The 19231-nt window shown below is 40.4% G+C and overlaps 1 protein-coding gene across 2 annotated transcripts in view; it reads right to left on the reverse strand.

The window, feature by feature from the left end:
• Nucleotides 1–13989: 13989 nt before the first annotated feature.
• Nucleotides 13990–19231, reverse strand: part of LOC131591957 (USP6 N-terminal-like protein) — a 109603-nt gene continuing 104361 nt past the window's right edge. For both annotated transcript variants that reach the window (XM_058863098.1, XM_058863099.1), the window contains one exon: nt 13990–17532. In XM_058863098.1, the coding sequence (XP_058719081.1) occupies nt 16094–17532 (1439 nt within the window). In that variant the 3' untranslated portion in view covers nt 13990–16093. The remainder of the gene's footprint in view (nt 17533–19231) is intronic.

Here is a 19231-nt window from a genome sequence, read left to right on the forward strand (position 1 = left end):
TTGTCTCAGATGACATTTTAAACCATTCAGGAAACACTGATCACAAGTAGATATTTTCCGGTAGTTTTTTATATAAATAACATTTAGGTTTCTGCCACAAGTCACTTGTGTTCCTCTATTAGTGGATAACAACTGCGAAGTGCAGTGATTCACTTGTGAGTGCAGTGTGATGGGAAGAACCAGGTTGGGAGCAATAGAGAGCAAATAGGAGACAAAGTACTCACCTAATGTTTCTAAGAAACCAACTTGAAAGGCTTGTAAACTTCTATAATACTTCCTTTTTCTCTATCATACTTAAATTTCCTTTGCATTACGAATTCTTCACTGAAGAGCACTGTAGACTTGGCACTGGCTTTTTACAAAGCCATTCTTAAAAACATTTCATCAAGGTGGAAAAAAAATTCAAAAAAATCCTAAGGCCCTGCATATGATGGCACCCTTTTCACTGATGCAGCTCTCACACTGAATTCAGTCTGTTCTTGGCAACAACATATCCAATAATTTCAGCGTGAGCCATGGGAGATAAGGACCCCCATGGTTCTGAATTGCCATCGTGCTGGACTGCATGTAAGTGATAACTTAGCATTTTGGGATAGAAAATACTGAGTATTTTACTCTCTTGTAACCTCCTCTTCATCTCAAATTGGTTTTTTGTATGATATTTTGAAATATTTTTCCCAGACTTTGTATCTTTAACAGAAGTTAGACAAAACCTGAATCGTCCTGTGTTTGGCAAATGTTTTGCTGCAGATGCATTTTTAAATAAACAAAGACCTGGGCACACAATGTGAGAGTGGGATGTGCTGCTGTAATTCCTCTACCCAAATATCTCAGTACATCTGTGATGCTGCTGCATCACCTAACGTTAACATGTGCAATTTATAGAGAAGAAATGGAGAGAGAAAATGTGCTGAAATAACTTGCCTATAGCAATATGCTGAGAGATCCAGTGCCAGGGCTGGGAATTAGAGCTCAATTGATTTCTGGTATCCAGCCCCTTGCATAATTCACTAGGTCACAGTGACAAGATTTAAATACGGGACTAATTGAATGTTCATATAGGAATTGCTGCTCTTTTGGTCTGGCTTGATGCAAAGTTGGAGAAGGAGAAGGATACAGAGGAGAAACTGAAGCCTCTGGAGGAAATTCTGGGGAGGAGGGAATAGCTGGAAGAGAAGGCTGCTCAGTCCTCCTCCTTTTATCTCAGTAGCAGGTTAATTCTGGATGACAATTTAAATGTCAAACAGAGTTGATCTATTTCACCAGGGAAAAAACCCATCTCCTCAAATCCCTGCTGACAGAGCAGGAAGCACCTGGCTCCCCAGTGGGCTGCTCTAGAGGAGAGAGCTGAGCTCCCCAAGAACCTTAAAACTGCCTCCAAGAGCAGGAACCTCTCCTGAGGAAAGTGACCACAGACCCAGGGTCTTGCTGAAGTCACCCTTGAGCTGCTGTGAACAATCATAAACAGAAACATGAGATGACAGAAAATATAAACATTAGGGTGAATATCTTCAAAGGAAAATCCTCTCAAAGGTCTGGAAAAAAACGCCAAATGGGTCAGGGCAATCACAGCTTCTCCCTTCTCTGGGCTGTCCATCACATCTGGTGTAAGATTCCTCCTTCTGTTTCTTGGGCAGGTGGTTCGAATGCTGCATGTCCTCCAGCTCCTGATGGAGTGTTCAGTGGTTGTGCTTGCTGGGAAGATGTTTTCCCAAACCAGCTTGCCTTGGGAGCAGCTTCTGGCTCCCAACACAGCTCCACTGAGCCACTCCAGGCTTGCTGTGTTCCTCAGCACACACACTACAGATACTCCTACTCCTCCCACCAGAAAGCCAGAACTTTTTCCTCCTCCTCCTCCATTGTTCAGCTGGCACAGGAGAGAACTCACTGCTGCCCTGACTGTGTGGCTTGTCCCCAGGATCCTGAAGGAACTGCCCAGGTGTTTTCCCCTACCTTGGCACTACTGAAGCATATTCTTCCCAAGACTTTCTCCTGCAAGACAGCAAATGCCAGGAGCTTGGGGTAGGATGAAGTTTTAATTCTTTTGTAATCTCCAAAGCAGCCAATTCTTCCTCACCCATATGGTATTCCTTCAGCCTCCCATTAATATATACAGGACATCCCTGGGATACTGGAAGTCCTCCAGGTGTGTTTCCCACTGTAAAACCTGCAGCAACACCCACTTTTCTTCTTTTGCCACAAAAGCCACAGATTCTCCACCTGCTCCAGTATTCAGGACCTTTGGGAATGGCACTCTCAGGCACTCCCAGAGGAGTGCAACAGTGAGCAGGTGATGTGTGTGCAGAGGCCAAGTCAGGGCAACACAGTCTGTTCTCCAGAGGTGGGTGCTATCAGTTCCTAAAAGTTTTGTATGCCAGAAGCTAAATCACGATCCAGTCTTCCTAAAGGAGTGTCTAAACAATTTCTGTCCCCCCAAAAAAGCCCTTTGTTTGGATTGCCCCATGGAAATATTTACTTTTCAGAGTTCATTTAGGAGCAGGAGCAAACCACAGCTGTTCCCACTGGCAAAGATGAAGCTTGCTCAGATGCAGATCTAAAAACCCTATTTCAATTCTGCAAACCCCACTGAAAAGGTTTTACTGAGCTTGGTAATATTTAAGGTCGTGTGTCTCTGCCCATGTCCCCTGCCCACTCCCTCACCCAAAAAAAGCAAATCCAAAGCCTTCAGTAACTCTGAAGAAAAAAAAAAATTAAAAGCTCATATAGAAAAAGAGAAAAGCATCTGGTATGGTTTTTCTGGTTGCTTTTTAGGCTTTTTAGTTAAGCTAGTGAAATATATTCAACAAAATTACTTCAGAAAGACTTCTGACCAAAAATCCCCCACCTCTTTAAAATGCATCACCCAATGCCAGCAGGAGAAAAAGAATATCTGACAGAAAGGGAATGTTCTGTATCCTTTTTATATGTCACCACCCGGGGTGTCTCCCCAGTTCACAGACAAACTGTACTGATTCCTGTGCTGGAAATGCTGGACACACTGATGGAACAGCCAGTTCTTCCAGATCCCTCATGCTCAGACAGTTTCTGCAGGTGGGATCTGTTTATGGAAATGTAAATACCTTGGCTGGGCTCTGAAATTACTTCGAGCAGCTAAGAAGCCACTGACCAAAATCATTACAAATGTTTCTCATCTTCACAGGGTCATTTGGAGATGAACAGATACAACTCACCTTTGGACTGTCACCAAAGCAATATTAATAATTATGAAAAATAACTTGGGCTTTGTGCGACACCACAAATCTAGAGCGCCATGTCTGGGACTGGCCTTTCCTCAGTGACAAATTCTAAACAACAAACATTCATAACACAAGTCCATGAAGTATTGCCTGTAAAGGATAATAAATCCTTTGGCAATACGAGGAAGGTAGGAAAATCTTCCTGGCACAACTATTGTTAACACTGTCTGTGCATTCCAGTGGCAAGTGCAGCTGGATTCCCAGCTCTGGAGGAGGGTGTACAGAATTATTATGCAAAATGTTATGCAAAATATTCCTTACAGATAAATGCTAGCTGAGCCATACACCTGACTACTGTCTTTAAAATATTTACACCTGGAACAGGTAAATAGATATTTTTTTCCTGTATCTCATCTATAATATCTCTAGATATCTCTACCAGTCAGAAAAGACACCTTCTACCCAGGTGCACAGGAAATGTATTTAATGCTCTTTCCCTCTCAAAATCACTGTCAGGTTTTAATTCAGCTCCTCCCGGGCAAGTGCCCACCCTATGGCTCAGTCATCTGAGATATTCTGACTCAGACTCTGAGGTCTTTGAATTCTCAGGGTTATGATCAGTGAAACATCTGAGCACACAACCAGATGTGATGGACCACAGAGTGAACTGTTCCACAAAAATCACTGCATACAAGATAGCTAATCTATCACTGCTGGACATGGCCTGAGGCTAGCTAGCAAAATACAGAGTTTCTGGGGAAAAAATAAAGGTCTTTCACCTGACAATAAAAAACCCCAAACCCAGCAGACAGTTAAAAAGTTATGATTTGCAAAAAATACATATAAAGTACAAACACTTCGATTTAAAATTTAAAAAAAAAAAAGCCGGAAATGGCAAAGAGTTTCAGTTGTGTGGAAAATACAGACAAGTAATAATAGAGAGTACAAAATTCAATGAAAACTTTATAAAGTTCAAAAATTCAACATAATAAAGAAGGCAACTTGAAACAAAGAAATCCCAAGTGTCAGGTACAACTTTATTGTTGAACATTAATGCTAAAATTGCAAACACTGATATCAAAAGGCAACTTCATGTAATCACATTAGTGGGAGATAGGAATTGGTGGGGCTTTTCCCAGCAGATTTCCCCAGGGATTAACTCTTGGCTCAATATTATTTAATATTTTATCAATGTTCTAGATGCTCATGTAAAAATTTCTCTAGATAATAAACAGATGTGATAGCAGTAGATGATCAGAAATTAGTTTTACAAAAGAAGCTGGGTTTGGAGATGGGTTTTTTTTTGTTGTTGCTGTGTTGGCTTTGGGGTTTTGGGGTTTTTTTTGAAGGATCACTATACAGGCAAATTGATTCAAACATAACTAAACACAAAGAAATCCTTCTGGAAACCAGGAAGATTTCAATAAAGAATTGGAAGACAAAGGATTATGAATTCTTGTCTGTCAGAGATGTCTCAATTTAACTGATCTTCGCTTGGGAGCAAAAGCTTCGTTTCATGGGTGCTTCATATTAACACACTTATTGAGCCTAAGTTACATATTGCATATGACATTAAAAAATAATAAAAGACCTGTAAAGACCTGTGATATGTAATCAAAAAGCAACAGTTAAATTCTCAGTAGTTTGCAGAGACAGGACAGCAAATGCTCTCTGGAAGTCAGTGACTTTGTAAATCCACTCTACTCTGGAAATTTATTTTTCTAGACAATACTTAGGCTCTTCAGATCTAAGTTTTAAAATGAGTCAGCTAGAAGCAGAGAACAGGAAGATATCTAACTTCCCTTGATTTGTTCCCATTTTTACAGCCAAATAATAGATGTATTCTTGAAAGTTTCTGTTACACATAAAACCCACATCAAAAATTGCTATAAACCCCCAAATTCACAGGCAAGGCAGGCCAATAATTTCTCTCTAAATGTAATGGGCACTGACAACCTGATCCTGCCTATCTGGGGACAAGTGATGACCTGAGCCAGCAACCAAAGACATCACAAATACAGATTCTACCTTGTATGACAATTGTCCTTGACTATGTTTAATTACCTATTAAATAATCCTTTCAGTCTCACAGGACAGAGACTTGTTCAGCCTTTGTGTTCAGAGATGTTGCTGAGTGGATTGTTATTATTGTTATTATTGTTATTTCTCTGAAAGAAGCCCATGAGAAGTTGTCTCACTTTCATAAGGAGGTCTGGGTCCTCCATCTTACACAAGCCTTTGCTGGCATCTTTGTCCTTGATTTCAACGCTCTTTATATCTGACATGTCTGAACCAAAGATGTGAAGAACTTTCATTGATATAATAAGTTTCTTGAAGTTTGTTAGAATTAATACAATACATTTCTCTCCTGCTACATCTTTGCATTGTGCTGCCACTTCAAACACAGAGCCCACTTAGCTGCTTCTAGAAGACTTCAGATGTCAAGGCTATGAGGGTCCTCTTGGAGCAGTCACAATAAAAATCTCACTTCAAATACATGCTTTTAAACAACATCTTTACAGAAAAGACTCCTATTAAAATAACAAAAAAAAAGTTTTTCATTGGGAATTATCAAATGTGTTGCAGAGCAACAGGTTCATCTGTATTGAAGAGAGGAAAATATTTGGTATCCTACAGAGAAACTCAGAGAGAACCAACAGTTCTTCTGAGAAGAGATAAAAGCATCATCCCCACATCTGTGTATGAAAAAGAAAAAAAAAAAAACCACAAAAAAACCAAAATTAATGATTAAAGAAATGTAAGTTAAAAGAAAAATGGAAATCAGATACAGGAAGAGATGTTTGTACAGTGCCAACTACATATGAAATGTATCAGTAACAGTTATAAAGACCAAAATTTTTAATCACAGGCACCAAACACACAAAGACTGATGGGCTTTTCACTTTGCTCATGGAAAATTCTCTCACACATAAATATTCCAGCTCTGCTGAGCTCAGTGGGCTTGTGCACTCTGTATTTAGAGTCTTGGATGACCATGGAAGGCTTTCCTTTTGAGGACAGAAGGAACTCTCCAGCTGCAGGAAGCAGGGAAGGCTGGGGAGGGGCCAGGCAAGACCCATCCAAATCTGCCCCAGCCTTTGCTGTGGTTCTGTGCCAGTCCCCATGGTCAAGGAGGAACTCCACCCCAAGAGACTGGGGTGGGCAGGGCTCAGTCAGCAGAGGATGAAGGTTCCTGGGCTGGCTGTGCCTCAGTCTGTACAGGACAGAGCTCCACGAGCAGAGGGCAGTCTGGCAGCAGAAAGAGCCAAGAACACAAACTTGGCAATGTAAGGCTCGTCAGAGAGGTTTAAAACCTACTGAGAGTGGCAGGGAGTGAACATCCCATGGGAACAGCTCTCTGTGGATGAGAGGGGCAGCTCAGAGCTTGCAATAACCCCCCAAAATATGTCTAGGTTGACTTAAGAATTGGAAGAAAAGATCTACACAGGAAGAGACTTAATGGACAAAGGCAGAGAGCACTTAAATATTTAAGAATGTTCTTCATAGCTTTGAATTCTAATTTAGATAATTAAGAATTCTAGCTGACATTCTAATAAAGCTTTTTGAAAGCTTTGCAAAGAGCCATTCTCATTTTTCTTTTGTTAGCTCACTGCAGTGAGAGGTTCAGGTATGCCCACCTCAAAGCACCACCAGCATCTTCTAGGTCTACTCAGCTCCTGGTTGGGAGAGAAAGGAAGCAGGCAGTGCCTGATAAACAATGCCCCAAGCAGTAAGTCCAAAAGGTCAGACTAGACTTACCACAAGTTGATGTGAGAGAAAATATTTGAGAAATTCTGTTCAGCACAACAAAGTGCAGTTACAAAGACACCTCAGGAATTAAATGTTGCAGAGCAGGGGAGGGACTTTAAATCTTGTTAGGCTGACAAGTATTTATTATTTTTTCCACAGCAAAGACAAAAAAGCAAAGAGGGAATTTCTCCCTAAGCATCCCCATCATTAACATAGGAGTTAAAAATAAAAGGGCTGCAGGTTTTTTATATAAACAACACTACCAAGGAAGTGTCAGACAGAAGATGGCTGGGGAGGTTTTATAAAGTAGCTCAGCTATGCTAATGGTAAAACTGAGCATCTGTCAGATGCCAAGGATATAAAGACAGAAATTCTTGCTTGCCTTCCTAAATGACATGGATATTTGCTCCTCAAATTATATGAAGAAGAGTGGGTACTAAGTCACTTGAGAGGTTGGACACAACTCTTTGGTCTGCTTCAATAATTTAAAATAATTAAATGCAATTCCCTCACAGGATCACCATCATGGAAAGTGCTCCTTTAGCACTGAGCTCTTATGGCTGGAAAAAATTCCAACCCCACAGCAATCCACAGTATTGCTTAAAGAGAAAAGAATTGCAAGACAGAAGTTCAGACAGCTCACCTTTCTTTTCTGAAGATAAACCCCTTAAAAATTACTTATAAATCCCCAATGGCCTCCAGGTCATGGGTCAGGCTCATAGATGGAAACACAGTCCTTGGTTTAGCTCCAAAGACATCCACTGAGGTGGCCAACTTGCCAGCTAAGATTTTGCTGAGCCCTTCCAGAAAACAGCACACACAAGGATGAATCCTTCTGCATACGCTCAGGGGATATACCCAAGGTATGTTTAAAAAAGGCAAATCCAGTTCAACTGTACCTTGTTAGCAGCTGGCAAGTCTTTTCAAAGGTACAGCTAACTCTCCATCTTTGGATGGGTAGTTAAGTAATTTTCCTTTATTAATCCAATTCGAGGATAATTAGCAGTCATGGAAGTTTGGCTTCCCTCCTACAAGCCCCATTAGTCCAGCTGGAAAGGAAACTTGAGATCTCAGCTTAGGGTCATTTTAATATCAGAACATGATTCACTCCTAAAAGGGGAGGTAGACAAGGGCACCTGGCCTTCCAGTTAATAATAAAGTAATTACCGGGGTTGCACAGAACATTATTCTGGAACTCAAAGGCCTCTGTAAGAAGCCACTTAAATGAACAGGGAAAAACATCACCTGACCAACCCCATTGAGTGTAACATGAAGGTTATAATAAAAGTGATCTGCTTATGTGCCCAAAATCACACGTTCTGAAAGCATTTCAAAGCCTTTCAGACCTAACATTTACAATGATAAATGTGTGCCCAGCGTGACACCCCACCCAGTCACTGAAATCATGGGGTTTTATAATGGCATTTAAAGAGCAAAACTATTTTGTTCCTTTCTGAAGTTTGGCTACCAGAACTTTTCTCTGTGGGGAGCAGACAGAGCTGCACAACTTCCAGCAGGTCAAGCCCAAAGATGTTCAGCTCCAGAATTCATTTTTCCCCTCTCCTTTAGTGTTCAGCGTAATTTGGATAGAGTGGGGAGGACCAGGGAATGCAAAAACAACGCATTCTAAAGCTTTGTAGCAAAACCAATAAACCCCACAATAAACAACCAGCACCCAGGAGGAGCCATGAATACTTAGAGCAGACAAATGGCTAATTCTTCCTCTCTCAGACTTGGTGTGCCCAACAGAAACTGAACCCATCGGGAAAGCAAAGGGAGAAGGCAGGATGGATGCTCCCCACCTGGGTGCTCAGCTGCACAGCAAAAAGCACACCAGAGGTAACTGCTGCACTTTTACACATTACACAGCAAAATCACAATGAAGTATCAAAGCATCAAAGAAGTTGGGGTATAGCTCTGTACAAATCCAGCAGCCACAAATTACTTTCTGTAGCTGTGAGCATACTCATTTTATGGCAAGGAGAGACTATTCCTTCTTTATTCACTATATGCGATGAAATATTTACAGAGAATTCTGTGCTCAGCCATCCAATAAAGGCTGACTTGCTGCTTTGTGCTGACCAGCATCAAACTGTCAAATCATGGACACAACCTCCCACACAAGCCAGGTATCACTGGGGGAAAGAGCTGAGCAAAGCCACAGATCATCCAAGCCCTTCCAATTAACGGGATAATAGAAAGCATCTTTATCACTTACGATGCAGGTGCTGCTCACAGCACAACCATCAGGTAGACCTTTCTAAAGTGCTTATGATTGGCTTTTACACTCATAATTTCTGTTTTATGATCTACAAATCATGTACTTTGTACTTTTTCAGTGTTTTCTCCAAAGCAAAGTGACAGCGCTGCAACAGGAAGACTTTGAGACGGATTGGAGAATGCAATGAATTGACACAATGCATGAAGCTCGTGACAGGCTGACACAAGAACTGAAAGAAAAATCATTCACTGGAGAAGCAAACAGGTGGACATTTCTACTGGAATTGAAAAAAACTCAGATGGAAAAAAATCTGACACAGTAAAACCTAGGGAACAAAAAGGGAAAGCACTCTGAAGGGTTTCAGGAATTCCAGACACAAAGTCTGAACAAATAACATCAAAGCAAGATCTTCTAACACAGTCGCTTTCTTTGGAGACTGAAAAGTTGATTGGATGAGTTGTCTCTGAAGAACACTGAGGCCAAGGGGACTGTTTTAAAGCCACTTTAAGATACTGAACACAACACCCAGTTTGTGCTAGGTTACCTTCATGGGACTTGTGTCCAGGAATTTGAAACTGCTGACTTCCAGAACAGACCCAACTCCCCCTTCTCTCAGAGCATGGGCTCTCCATGATGTTTCAGCCAGGACACTGCTGGCCTTGAGTAGTGTTGGCAGATTTGGGTGCCACAATGGAAGGGAGATGTTAAACTATTAGAGAGAGTCCAAAGGAGGGCAACAAGGATGGTAAAGGGTCTGGAGGCCATATGAGGAATAGCTGAGGGTACCTGGTCTGCTCAGCCTGGAGGAGACTGAGGAGGGATTACAGTTACAGACAGCTTCCTTGTGAAGGGAAGAGGGGCAGACATCGATCTCTGCTCTGACAGTGACAGGGAATGGTCTGAAGTTGTGTAAGGGGAGGTTTAGGTTGGACACCAGAAAATTTTTTTACCTTTTTGGGCACAGGAACAGACTGCGCAGGGAAGTGGTCACAGAACCAAGCTCAAGAAGCATTTGGACAATGGGGTGTCCTGTGCAGGGCCAGGAGCTGGGTTCGATGATCCTTGTTTCCTTTTTCAGGGTTTCCTTCCCTGTGAAATTTCAGGGGAAGAAAACCCAGGTGTTGCTAGAAACAAGCTTCATACGAACTCCACTCCTAAAGGTTAAGGCAGCTGAGCATCACCATGTTTGAGAACCAGCCCTTCTGCTTCAAAGATCTGTGAGTTTTACTATAAAACACACATTGCTGATGGGTGCAAGGGGAACCTTGCACCAGAGCAAGCTTTTCCACTTAGCAAAACCCCAGTTTCCATGCTGAGTGCTAACATGCCTGAAAATACCACCCAACCCATCCGATGGTAGCACTGGAGATCACTTACTACCTGTGGTGTTATTCTCAGATCTGAGTTCTCTTTAGGGAAATATGGCAACAGGAAAGTTTAAAAAAGAAGGCACAGATTAGACAAAGTAATCTAATAGACTTTGTTATTGAAAAAACCCAAGTCCTAAGGGACAATACCACAAATTATTCGAAAAGATATTGCTGAACTTACAAATACAATGATTGAAGTGGATGGTTTGAACCAAAAGCAAACTTCAGCTATCCTAATTAAAGAAAGGAGCTCAGGGACCCCAGTTCCCAGCCCAGGCATTAATTCTTTACCTCATTTCCAGCAGAAAAATCTGACAAAAGCAATAGATTACTAGGAAACAGATTATTTACTTAACCACATCAAACATATTACACTGGCAGGAGGTCAGCCGTAGCTCCAAGCTGGCATGTTTCTGTGGGAGGACACAGCATTTTGCAAAAAAATCTTCCTTGGCCTGTGTGCAATATGATTTTTGGTGCTTGACCCCAGGCAGAAGCAACTTTAGACTTTGGATTCCACGGACTTGTACAAAAGTCTCCCCCACTACAGCATCCTTCACCAACTGCCAAATTCAATTGCATTCTGTCAAGAATTAGCTTTCCTGGAGAATTTACGACCAACTGCAATACTAAGAATATAATTTTTGTTCTCTTAATTTGCACATAATCTAGAAAGGAAATGCTGAAGAGGCAAACAATAACCTCTGATGTACAGCAAAAACAGCAGCAAAAAGACATCACAAAGCCTCTGAAAAACACATGTTGGCACATTATTAGAGAAAGAAGACAAAAGAATCACATCACACACAGCTCACCTTGACAAGGCTGACAATAAAGTCAGTAAAACAAACTAACAAAAAAAAGGAAAAAAGAAAAGTCAGAACAAGATAGCTTTGTTTTCTGATTATTCATTCTAAAGTTCCATTGATTTTCTACTAACATATTAACTCCATAAGCACAAAGAAAAGCTGTTGGTGTGAGCAGAGAGAATCAAATCACTCAGGAGAGGGACCTACGTGTTCCCTGCTGCAGTAAGTTCTCTTGGCACAAAGAACCCAGAAAATGGTGTCTTTCCCAGGATTTGGCAGTCACTTAAGGGCTATTCCAAAATGACTGCAATTATATTTCCAATTTCAACTGTTGGCCTAGTCATCTTCTCATTGCCACTCTGCCACTAAAAGCATTTGGATTGTCTTAATATTGCCCAAAAGAAAAAAGAAACTGCAGCAAATTATGCAGTAGCTTCATGCCATCTAAAGAGGAGACTGAAGGATACTTGGTTAAGTAGCTGTTAAACTGTAACCATGCTGCATTTACAGAACTTCACAAAAATGCAGTATTTAAAGGACTACAAAAAAAGATTATATTTTCCTCTCACTGAAGTATCGAAAGTGGAATGTTCTCTGCTGGAAATGAAACGGTGGGCGTTTGATGGCATATTTTAAATAGTATTCTTCTTTGTGCATGCAGTGTAATGCCACCCAAGGGGGAGATTAAAAAAAAAAAAGTCTGCAATTTGCAAGTCCATTTCAAAGTCATATTGAAGATGATGTGAAATTCAGGATAGGATTCTTGAGAAAAATCTCCCTGGAAAATGTGTACCTACCTCAGGGAAGCTTTGGATTTGCTTCCCCATACTGGAAGGCTGTTCTGTCTTTTGACATTTCAATGTTTACTGTTTGCATCTAATTTTGGAATTATTCTGTGGCTTACTACAATAGTGTATCTTTGACTAGCAATAAGGTACTTCTCTTCTGCATCCTCCATGATTTCTTAAAATCTCTGGCTACTTGTCTTGAAACTTAACTGATGGTGATAGAGCAGTTACTTTTACAAGAAGGGATTCATCCTGCTGACATATATTACAGAAGTAACTGACATTTACACATCTTAGCCCTGAGAAAAATAGGACTGTCCACTCCAGTCTGATAATTTTGAAACAATTGCAAATAATATCATGCTTTAAGGCTTTAAGTAGTCATCAGCAGATGTAGGAGAGAGTACTCTCCTTAACAGACTACTGGCTAAACAGGTTTTCCCTTTCCTCATGTTGCCTTCCCTAAAGTATAGACTGACCACAGATGGATCTGAGGAAAAGGAAAGAACTTTGCTGAGGTCAGATTCTCTTCCTTAGCTGCCCAGGGTAGGGTTTAGATTCAGACTGATCACCAAATCTGATGCCAAAATCTTCCCCTGGAAGGAGAAGCAGGGATGGCTTCTGTCTTCATTTGCAGTGTATAATCTATCTTGGTTATATAGGTAAGCAAGCACCTGGATCTTGCAATCACATCCCACTCACCAAAAAGTTTAGGACTACCAGTGATACCATGATCCTTCCTGTCTTTCTTCCATAGCCACAACAATTTTTACTGCACAAGACTGAAATGCTTCAGTACTACACTGAAGTCATTAGATCTAACCTAGCAGAGCATCCAAGTGAAAGGAAAGGCAACCACAGAATATACTCAATGTCCCTTCTTTTCTCTTTAAACCCTAATTAGTTTAATTTCACTAATTTTTTGCCATACAGAAGTTAGTTATGTCTCTTTACTTAGTCTTCTGTGTTCCTCTGTGTTAATTCTCCAAATCCCTGAGCTGAATTTGTCTCACCAACCACAAGGAAAGTCGTGACAACTGACTTGGACAAAAAAACCTACAGTTTATACAGCCCAAAACAGAGATCTTGGAAAATTATGAAACCATAGGAAGAAAGAAAATGTCTCAAGTATTTAATGCTGATACTTACCCCTCCCACTGTTTTCAGATCAAACAGTGACAACAAAAGCTCTTATGAGGATGTCTAATCCATGACACTGAGATGAACCCCCATATCAGCAGGGCACTGGAACAGCTTTGTCTCTCACTTCACTCTGCATCAAGTGGGTTTTGTTACTGGTACAAATGACAGACTCAAATCTGGTTGTACCTTGAGCCTGGTTTGTCCAGTTAAATAAAAATAAAAATGTATTTTGCACTACAATCAGATGACACAAGGCTGGATTGCTTTTTTTTTTTTTTTAAATAACTCAATAGCATTCTCCAGATGTGAGAGATGGAAGCCACACTCAGACTATTATTTTGCACTTAGATCAATGCAACTTTGCAAACTCCTTATGCCAACAATTCTCTTTTAAACTGGTATTGGGTAAGATTATTAGAACAAAACCAGAAAATTATGATCACAGTTTATGCTCCCAGTTTTTGCTAATGATAGGCTAAGGTTTAGCAGTGCAATAAACTATAATCAATAATCTTGCCACTTCTGCAGTAATGCAAAAATACTATATAGATTGTATCCACACTGCTTAGTCTAAAAATAAACATGTACAAATTAAATAGGACACATCATGTATATACACATGATTCATTTATGAAAAGCAATTGTTTGCGTTGAGAATAGCAGAAGTCCAGTTTGGAGCTAATCAGATAACTAAGAAGAAAGACAAAACAACATAAGCTTAATTATTATTATTTTAACATGTTAAAAATACAGTCACATCAAAATAGGTACACAGTTATAAAACTGTTGTAGATGAAATAAGAAAATAGTGTGTATATATTTTATATATAAAAATCTACATTATTTACTAACGCTGATACATATTCTGGAGCCTCATGTTGTTTGCACAAATAAATTGTACAGCTTTGTTATGAATTACAGAACCATCATTAAACACTGAGATTATTACACTTAGTCACAATATTATATACATACATTTCTAAGCTGCTGTAAGCAATCAGAACTAAAGTAAGCCCAAGTCATTTATTTTCACAATTTTAGTTTAGGATTTCAGTGTAGTGCTTGGCTACAGTTACTTCGCTGCGGTTTCAATATTTAAAATTGCCCAGTTATTAAAAATTACATCAGACACGTTATATACACAAAAAATTGTTTTGAAACACTAAGTAAATGTTACTTCCATTTGTAAAAATTGTTTTACTTCTGTACCTTAAAACTTACAGAGCCAACCTGCAGCAATAATAGGCACTAAAGCTCATTCTTTAAAGAAAAAAAAAAATAATATATGTTTCTATGTTTTCAGTTAACAAACCTTACAAAACAAAAGGGAACAGGACAACCTTCCAAACTGGTGTTGATACCAATGTTTAGTACTTCAGTGTTAGAGAAAACTCTCTGTTCAGTACTCCAAGGACCTCTCCTGGCGAGACCCTCCTCTGCCTCAGCTCCCAGTGAGGTGAGAGCGTCCTGCAGCTCACAGGACTCCATCCTACATGTGCCACTTCACCTGCTTTTAATTCCACCCCCAATTCACAGTCAAAGAAAGGAAAACACAAAGTAAAAAAGGCTGTGAACACTAATTAGAATTATTTACATCAGCAGGAGTTTAAGGTTCCTGTTAACAACAGTCAGGGTCATTTTGGTGTAAAACACCACACAGTGCAAGTCCCATCACAAACATGAACTCGCCAGCAATTTGGGGGGAAAAAGGGCAGAACACAACAGAATTCACTTGACAAAGCTTAGGAGAAAGGACACTGCATGCTCACACAGTACATACATACATATCAAGCCTGGAGCAAAGCTCAATCTCCTTCATGCACTTCACAGAGGTGTCAATGAGCTGCACAATTCTCTGATACCTGTGAGATTTGGCCCTGCAACCAGTTTTAGCCTGACAGCACAGCATGGCAAAAAGTGAAGGGTGCAGCACCATTTCTATATCTGGCATTAGTCTCACTGTGCTCCAGTCCTCTGCATATAGAACGACATTCTGAAGGTAGATTTGGATGAGAAGGTACAAATTCTCCACTTCTGATGCACTTAAAAAAACCCCTAAACACTGCCCTGAATTTAAGCACCATTTCTTAGCCAGATTAGAGACATTTTTGGCTTTCTGCTTTTCCCTGCCTGCTCCTTCCTGCTGAGGAAAAGGACAAACAGTAGTCAAAGGAGAGGAAATTAACTCTCACACATGATTAAATTAATAATCCCAAAGCATCTCTCCTGCCCAGAACAGATACTGGGATGCTGAGGCAGCTGTATAAAAAAGACAGAAATTCCCATTCAAAATGAATGGCTTCTTAAATAAATTACAAAGAAAAATTAATATGAAATTAAAGTACTTCACGAGCTTTGCCCAAAGTTAAATGCATTTAAATTTAAACTCTTTAGCTCTTTTCCACATGAGTTTGTGTACTGTAAGTGCACACTCACACAGGCGCACACACACACATCTGTACAGTGCATTAACAATGTCAGTCAAAATAAAACTTTTCAGTGTGTTACAGGTTTTAGGCAGAAGGATTGTAACACAAGTTATTTAAAATGTAAGGAGAGACGACAGCATGAACCACATGGTGTATATGAGCTTATTGCTATGTCTATGTGCATTAGATCACTTCCAGTAGCTTCCATGCAAGTCCAAGAACTCCACCAGCTTTCAACCAAAGCCTGAAACATCTCTGAAATAGTGTCATTATTTTTGAACTCACATGAACCATCCACATTTCAGAGAACTGAGGTGGACTACTAGTAACACAGTACTGTTCAACTGGTTTTGGTTCTTGCCATTTCACTAAGCATAGCCAGATTCTCAGAGAAGCACAGATTCATGCATAGACAATCCATCAGTTCTGCTCTGATAGTGTTGGGCTTGAGCTGATGGGCTTGGATATTGGTACTGTGGGGAACCATTCTCTTCAAAGGTTGGGGAAGTCCTGTATCTCACTGGACTATCCACAGAAACAGGAGGAAGACTGCGGTCTTGTAAAGGTGTTGGCTGGAAATGCTGGTATTTCTGGAAATTATCCAAGTGACCTTTGTTAAGGTCTTGGCTCCAGGGCTGCCTGTAGGGTTCGTGTCTGTAGATGTAGGTGGCATCTGGCCACTTTCTCTCCTCTGGTAAATAATCTGCTGGAGGGATTATGAATTTGACACCTGGAGAGGACCTCAAGCTGGTGGTGTAAGCATCAACAGGAGCAACTTCTGTCTGAGCAGGGGCTGGTGAAAGAGGATTTTGGCGACTGGCAGGATAGGAATTCATTTGCAGCTTATTTGGGGAATAATCTACTGACATAAAAGGGTATGGCCTTCCAGAGGGGCTGGGTCGATTTCCGTGGTAATGCAGAGGTGAAGAACTTGTATTGCCTATACTGGAAACGTGCTTTGGAGAATTCCCATAGTAAGTAGGGGGATTACTATAACCTGGCAGTGGCTGTTTTACATTCAGTCCATGAGATGGACCATCAGACTGAGATGCGTATTTTGGAGATCTGGGCTGTGAAGTGAAGATGTAATTATTGGGTATTTTTAATGGAGCTGGTATTTTTTCCATTTGCTTTCTTGGACTACTAGAAAATGCTACATGCCCAGGACTTTGTGGATGAGCTCTCTCAAGCATCTCTTCAACAAGATTCTCGCTCTCAGTTTCATCCTCTGAAACATTGTCATACTGAGATGCATTAGACCCTCGCTTACCTTCATCAGCATCCAAAACCCTCACCTTTTGCTTTACATTCAAAGGCTGCACTTCTCCAGGACTTGGTGGTGGGCCCAAACCAGAATGGTTTACTGGCCTCCCTTTCACCTCTGCAGTGAGCTTCATTGTCTTTTCCAATATTTTGATATCAGACGGTTTATTCCACTTAGGTACAAATTCCCTTCTGGTATTGGAAGTAGCATTAGAATTTTGATTAGCAGCTGCATTATTGTATAGACTCGAGTTGTCTTGGTCTGTTAGCTGAGGCTTTTTTCTGCTATCTACGTCATTCTTAGGCAAACTGTTTTGTGTCTCTATTGGTCGAATCTTTTGCTGTTTTAAGGAAGGTTTCTTTTCCACAGAATTAATTATTTTTCGGTCATTTGGTGAACTTTCTGGTTCTTCTTCCATGGATGGTCTTCTCTCTGTCCTTCTTGCTGCTTGAGTACCAGTACTGTTCTGTCCATTAAGCATTGGAGTGGAGTTAAGCACAGAAGGTGAAGGTCCTGATGGAATCTGCCCCAATGGCTTCTTTGGAAATTCATCTTCTTTACCTAAAACAAGAAAAGGGATAACATAAATTCACCTCTGTGCAGAAGCTTTCTTTGATCTGTTTGTCATGCAAGCACACATAGCTAGAAATTAACTGGGCCTCTCCCTGGGTCACCATTCTGCTGAACACCTCAAAGGTTCTTCTTCTGTATACTGACATCAAACGCAGATTTTCTTTAGCCTTTCGTCCCAACCAGTTATTCCTTCCTACAGCTGATGCAATCTCATCAAGCTTTTGCTCTAGCATGAAAAAAAAAACCAACATTTTCCTAGATGACATGTTGGTTACAGTACCTACTCTGTATGGAACCCTCCTCACACTGTTTCATTAAACAAACTACTTTGTCCACTTTAAAAATCCTTCCCAATATCACTCTCCCAATCGATAGTTTTCCATTCATGCATCCTTTAATGTTCATCTCTCGCAAGCCACACCATCAGCTCCTCCCTCACATCCATAAAGCTCCCAGATGACATCTTCTGGGTGTAGCTCCTCATTAACATCTACACAATTAAGACCATGCTCCCCCTAAAGCCTTTCCTGCCTAGAAATTTCATTCTCAGTATTAAAAACTTGCAGTAAAAGGCTCTATACACAGAATCTTTCTTTCAGTTCAGCTTTTTATCAATATGGAACAACTGAAGCAGCTGACACCAATACTGGCCACGTTATGGTTTGAATTGAGTTTTCCATGGACAGGTTTTGCAGGACACAAGGACATCATTTACAGAATGAGAACATGAATGGAAAGTTCTCCCAGACTGGAGCTCAACACACTGCAACAGCCAGTGCTGAACATCAACTGTGCGTGTACCCAGAGCAACCCACACTGACATTCAGAAACAATAAAGAAGTGTTTCATGGCTCAATGCTGCTCAAAGAACAATCCACATCAAATTTTCTACTGCAATCAACACCCTTCATAATAGCAGCCAAAGTATTTTATCATATCTACTTGCATATAACTTATTTAATTGTGTAATCCATTACTTTCCCATTATAAGAAGAAAAGGTCATGCACTTCTCATTAAATGTATTAATCTAGATCTAATTCATTTGATGTTCAGCATTTAAAAAAAACCAGAAGTTTTAAAGTCAGCATTACCAAACAAGTCCTATTTACGGTGTATCTATTTATAAACAGAAGCTTTGTAGTAAGGAGGAAAAAAGAAATGGCTACCCTTGCTTAAATGCTATGCAAAATAAATTATATAAAATGGCTGTTGGTAAAATATTTTTGTCTAATCCCTGTTTCTTCCTAAGACAAGGACTGCAGAATCTCATCCCATCAGAGATCAGAGAGTTAGCACCTCACTTTCAAGGTATTTGTAATTTAAATTCTTTTTGTTTATTCTATAAGGGTTCACAGGAGTGAATACACACAAATGTCTCTCCCTGACAAGTGCTGTAGTTACAAGTGAGCTATGTTCATTTATACAGGCATGAGCAGGAGCTCAATCTTTGATGAGTGGTTCATGATACAGATACAGTGAGGATAGCCAGTAGCCAAGGTCACTGCTATTTGTTATAACAGTGCAACAAACCAGCAGCATGGATCAGCTGCCATATAAACTAAAGGAAAACTCTGAGTTTGAGCCAGCCAGGCCATAGCTGGGACAGCAGAGAAGAACACAATGGTGCCATCATAAGAAGATAACTAAATAAATGCACTTAAAAGAAACAGCCTAGATTTGCCAAGC

The sequence above is a fragment of the Poecile atricapillus genome, chromosome W, assembly GCF_030490865.1.
Source record: "Poecile atricapillus isolate bPoeAtr1 chromosome W, bPoeAtr1.hap1, whole genome shotgun sequence".
Lineage (NCBI taxonomy): Eukaryota > Metazoa > Chordata > Aves > Passeriformes > Paridae > Poecile > Poecile atricapillus.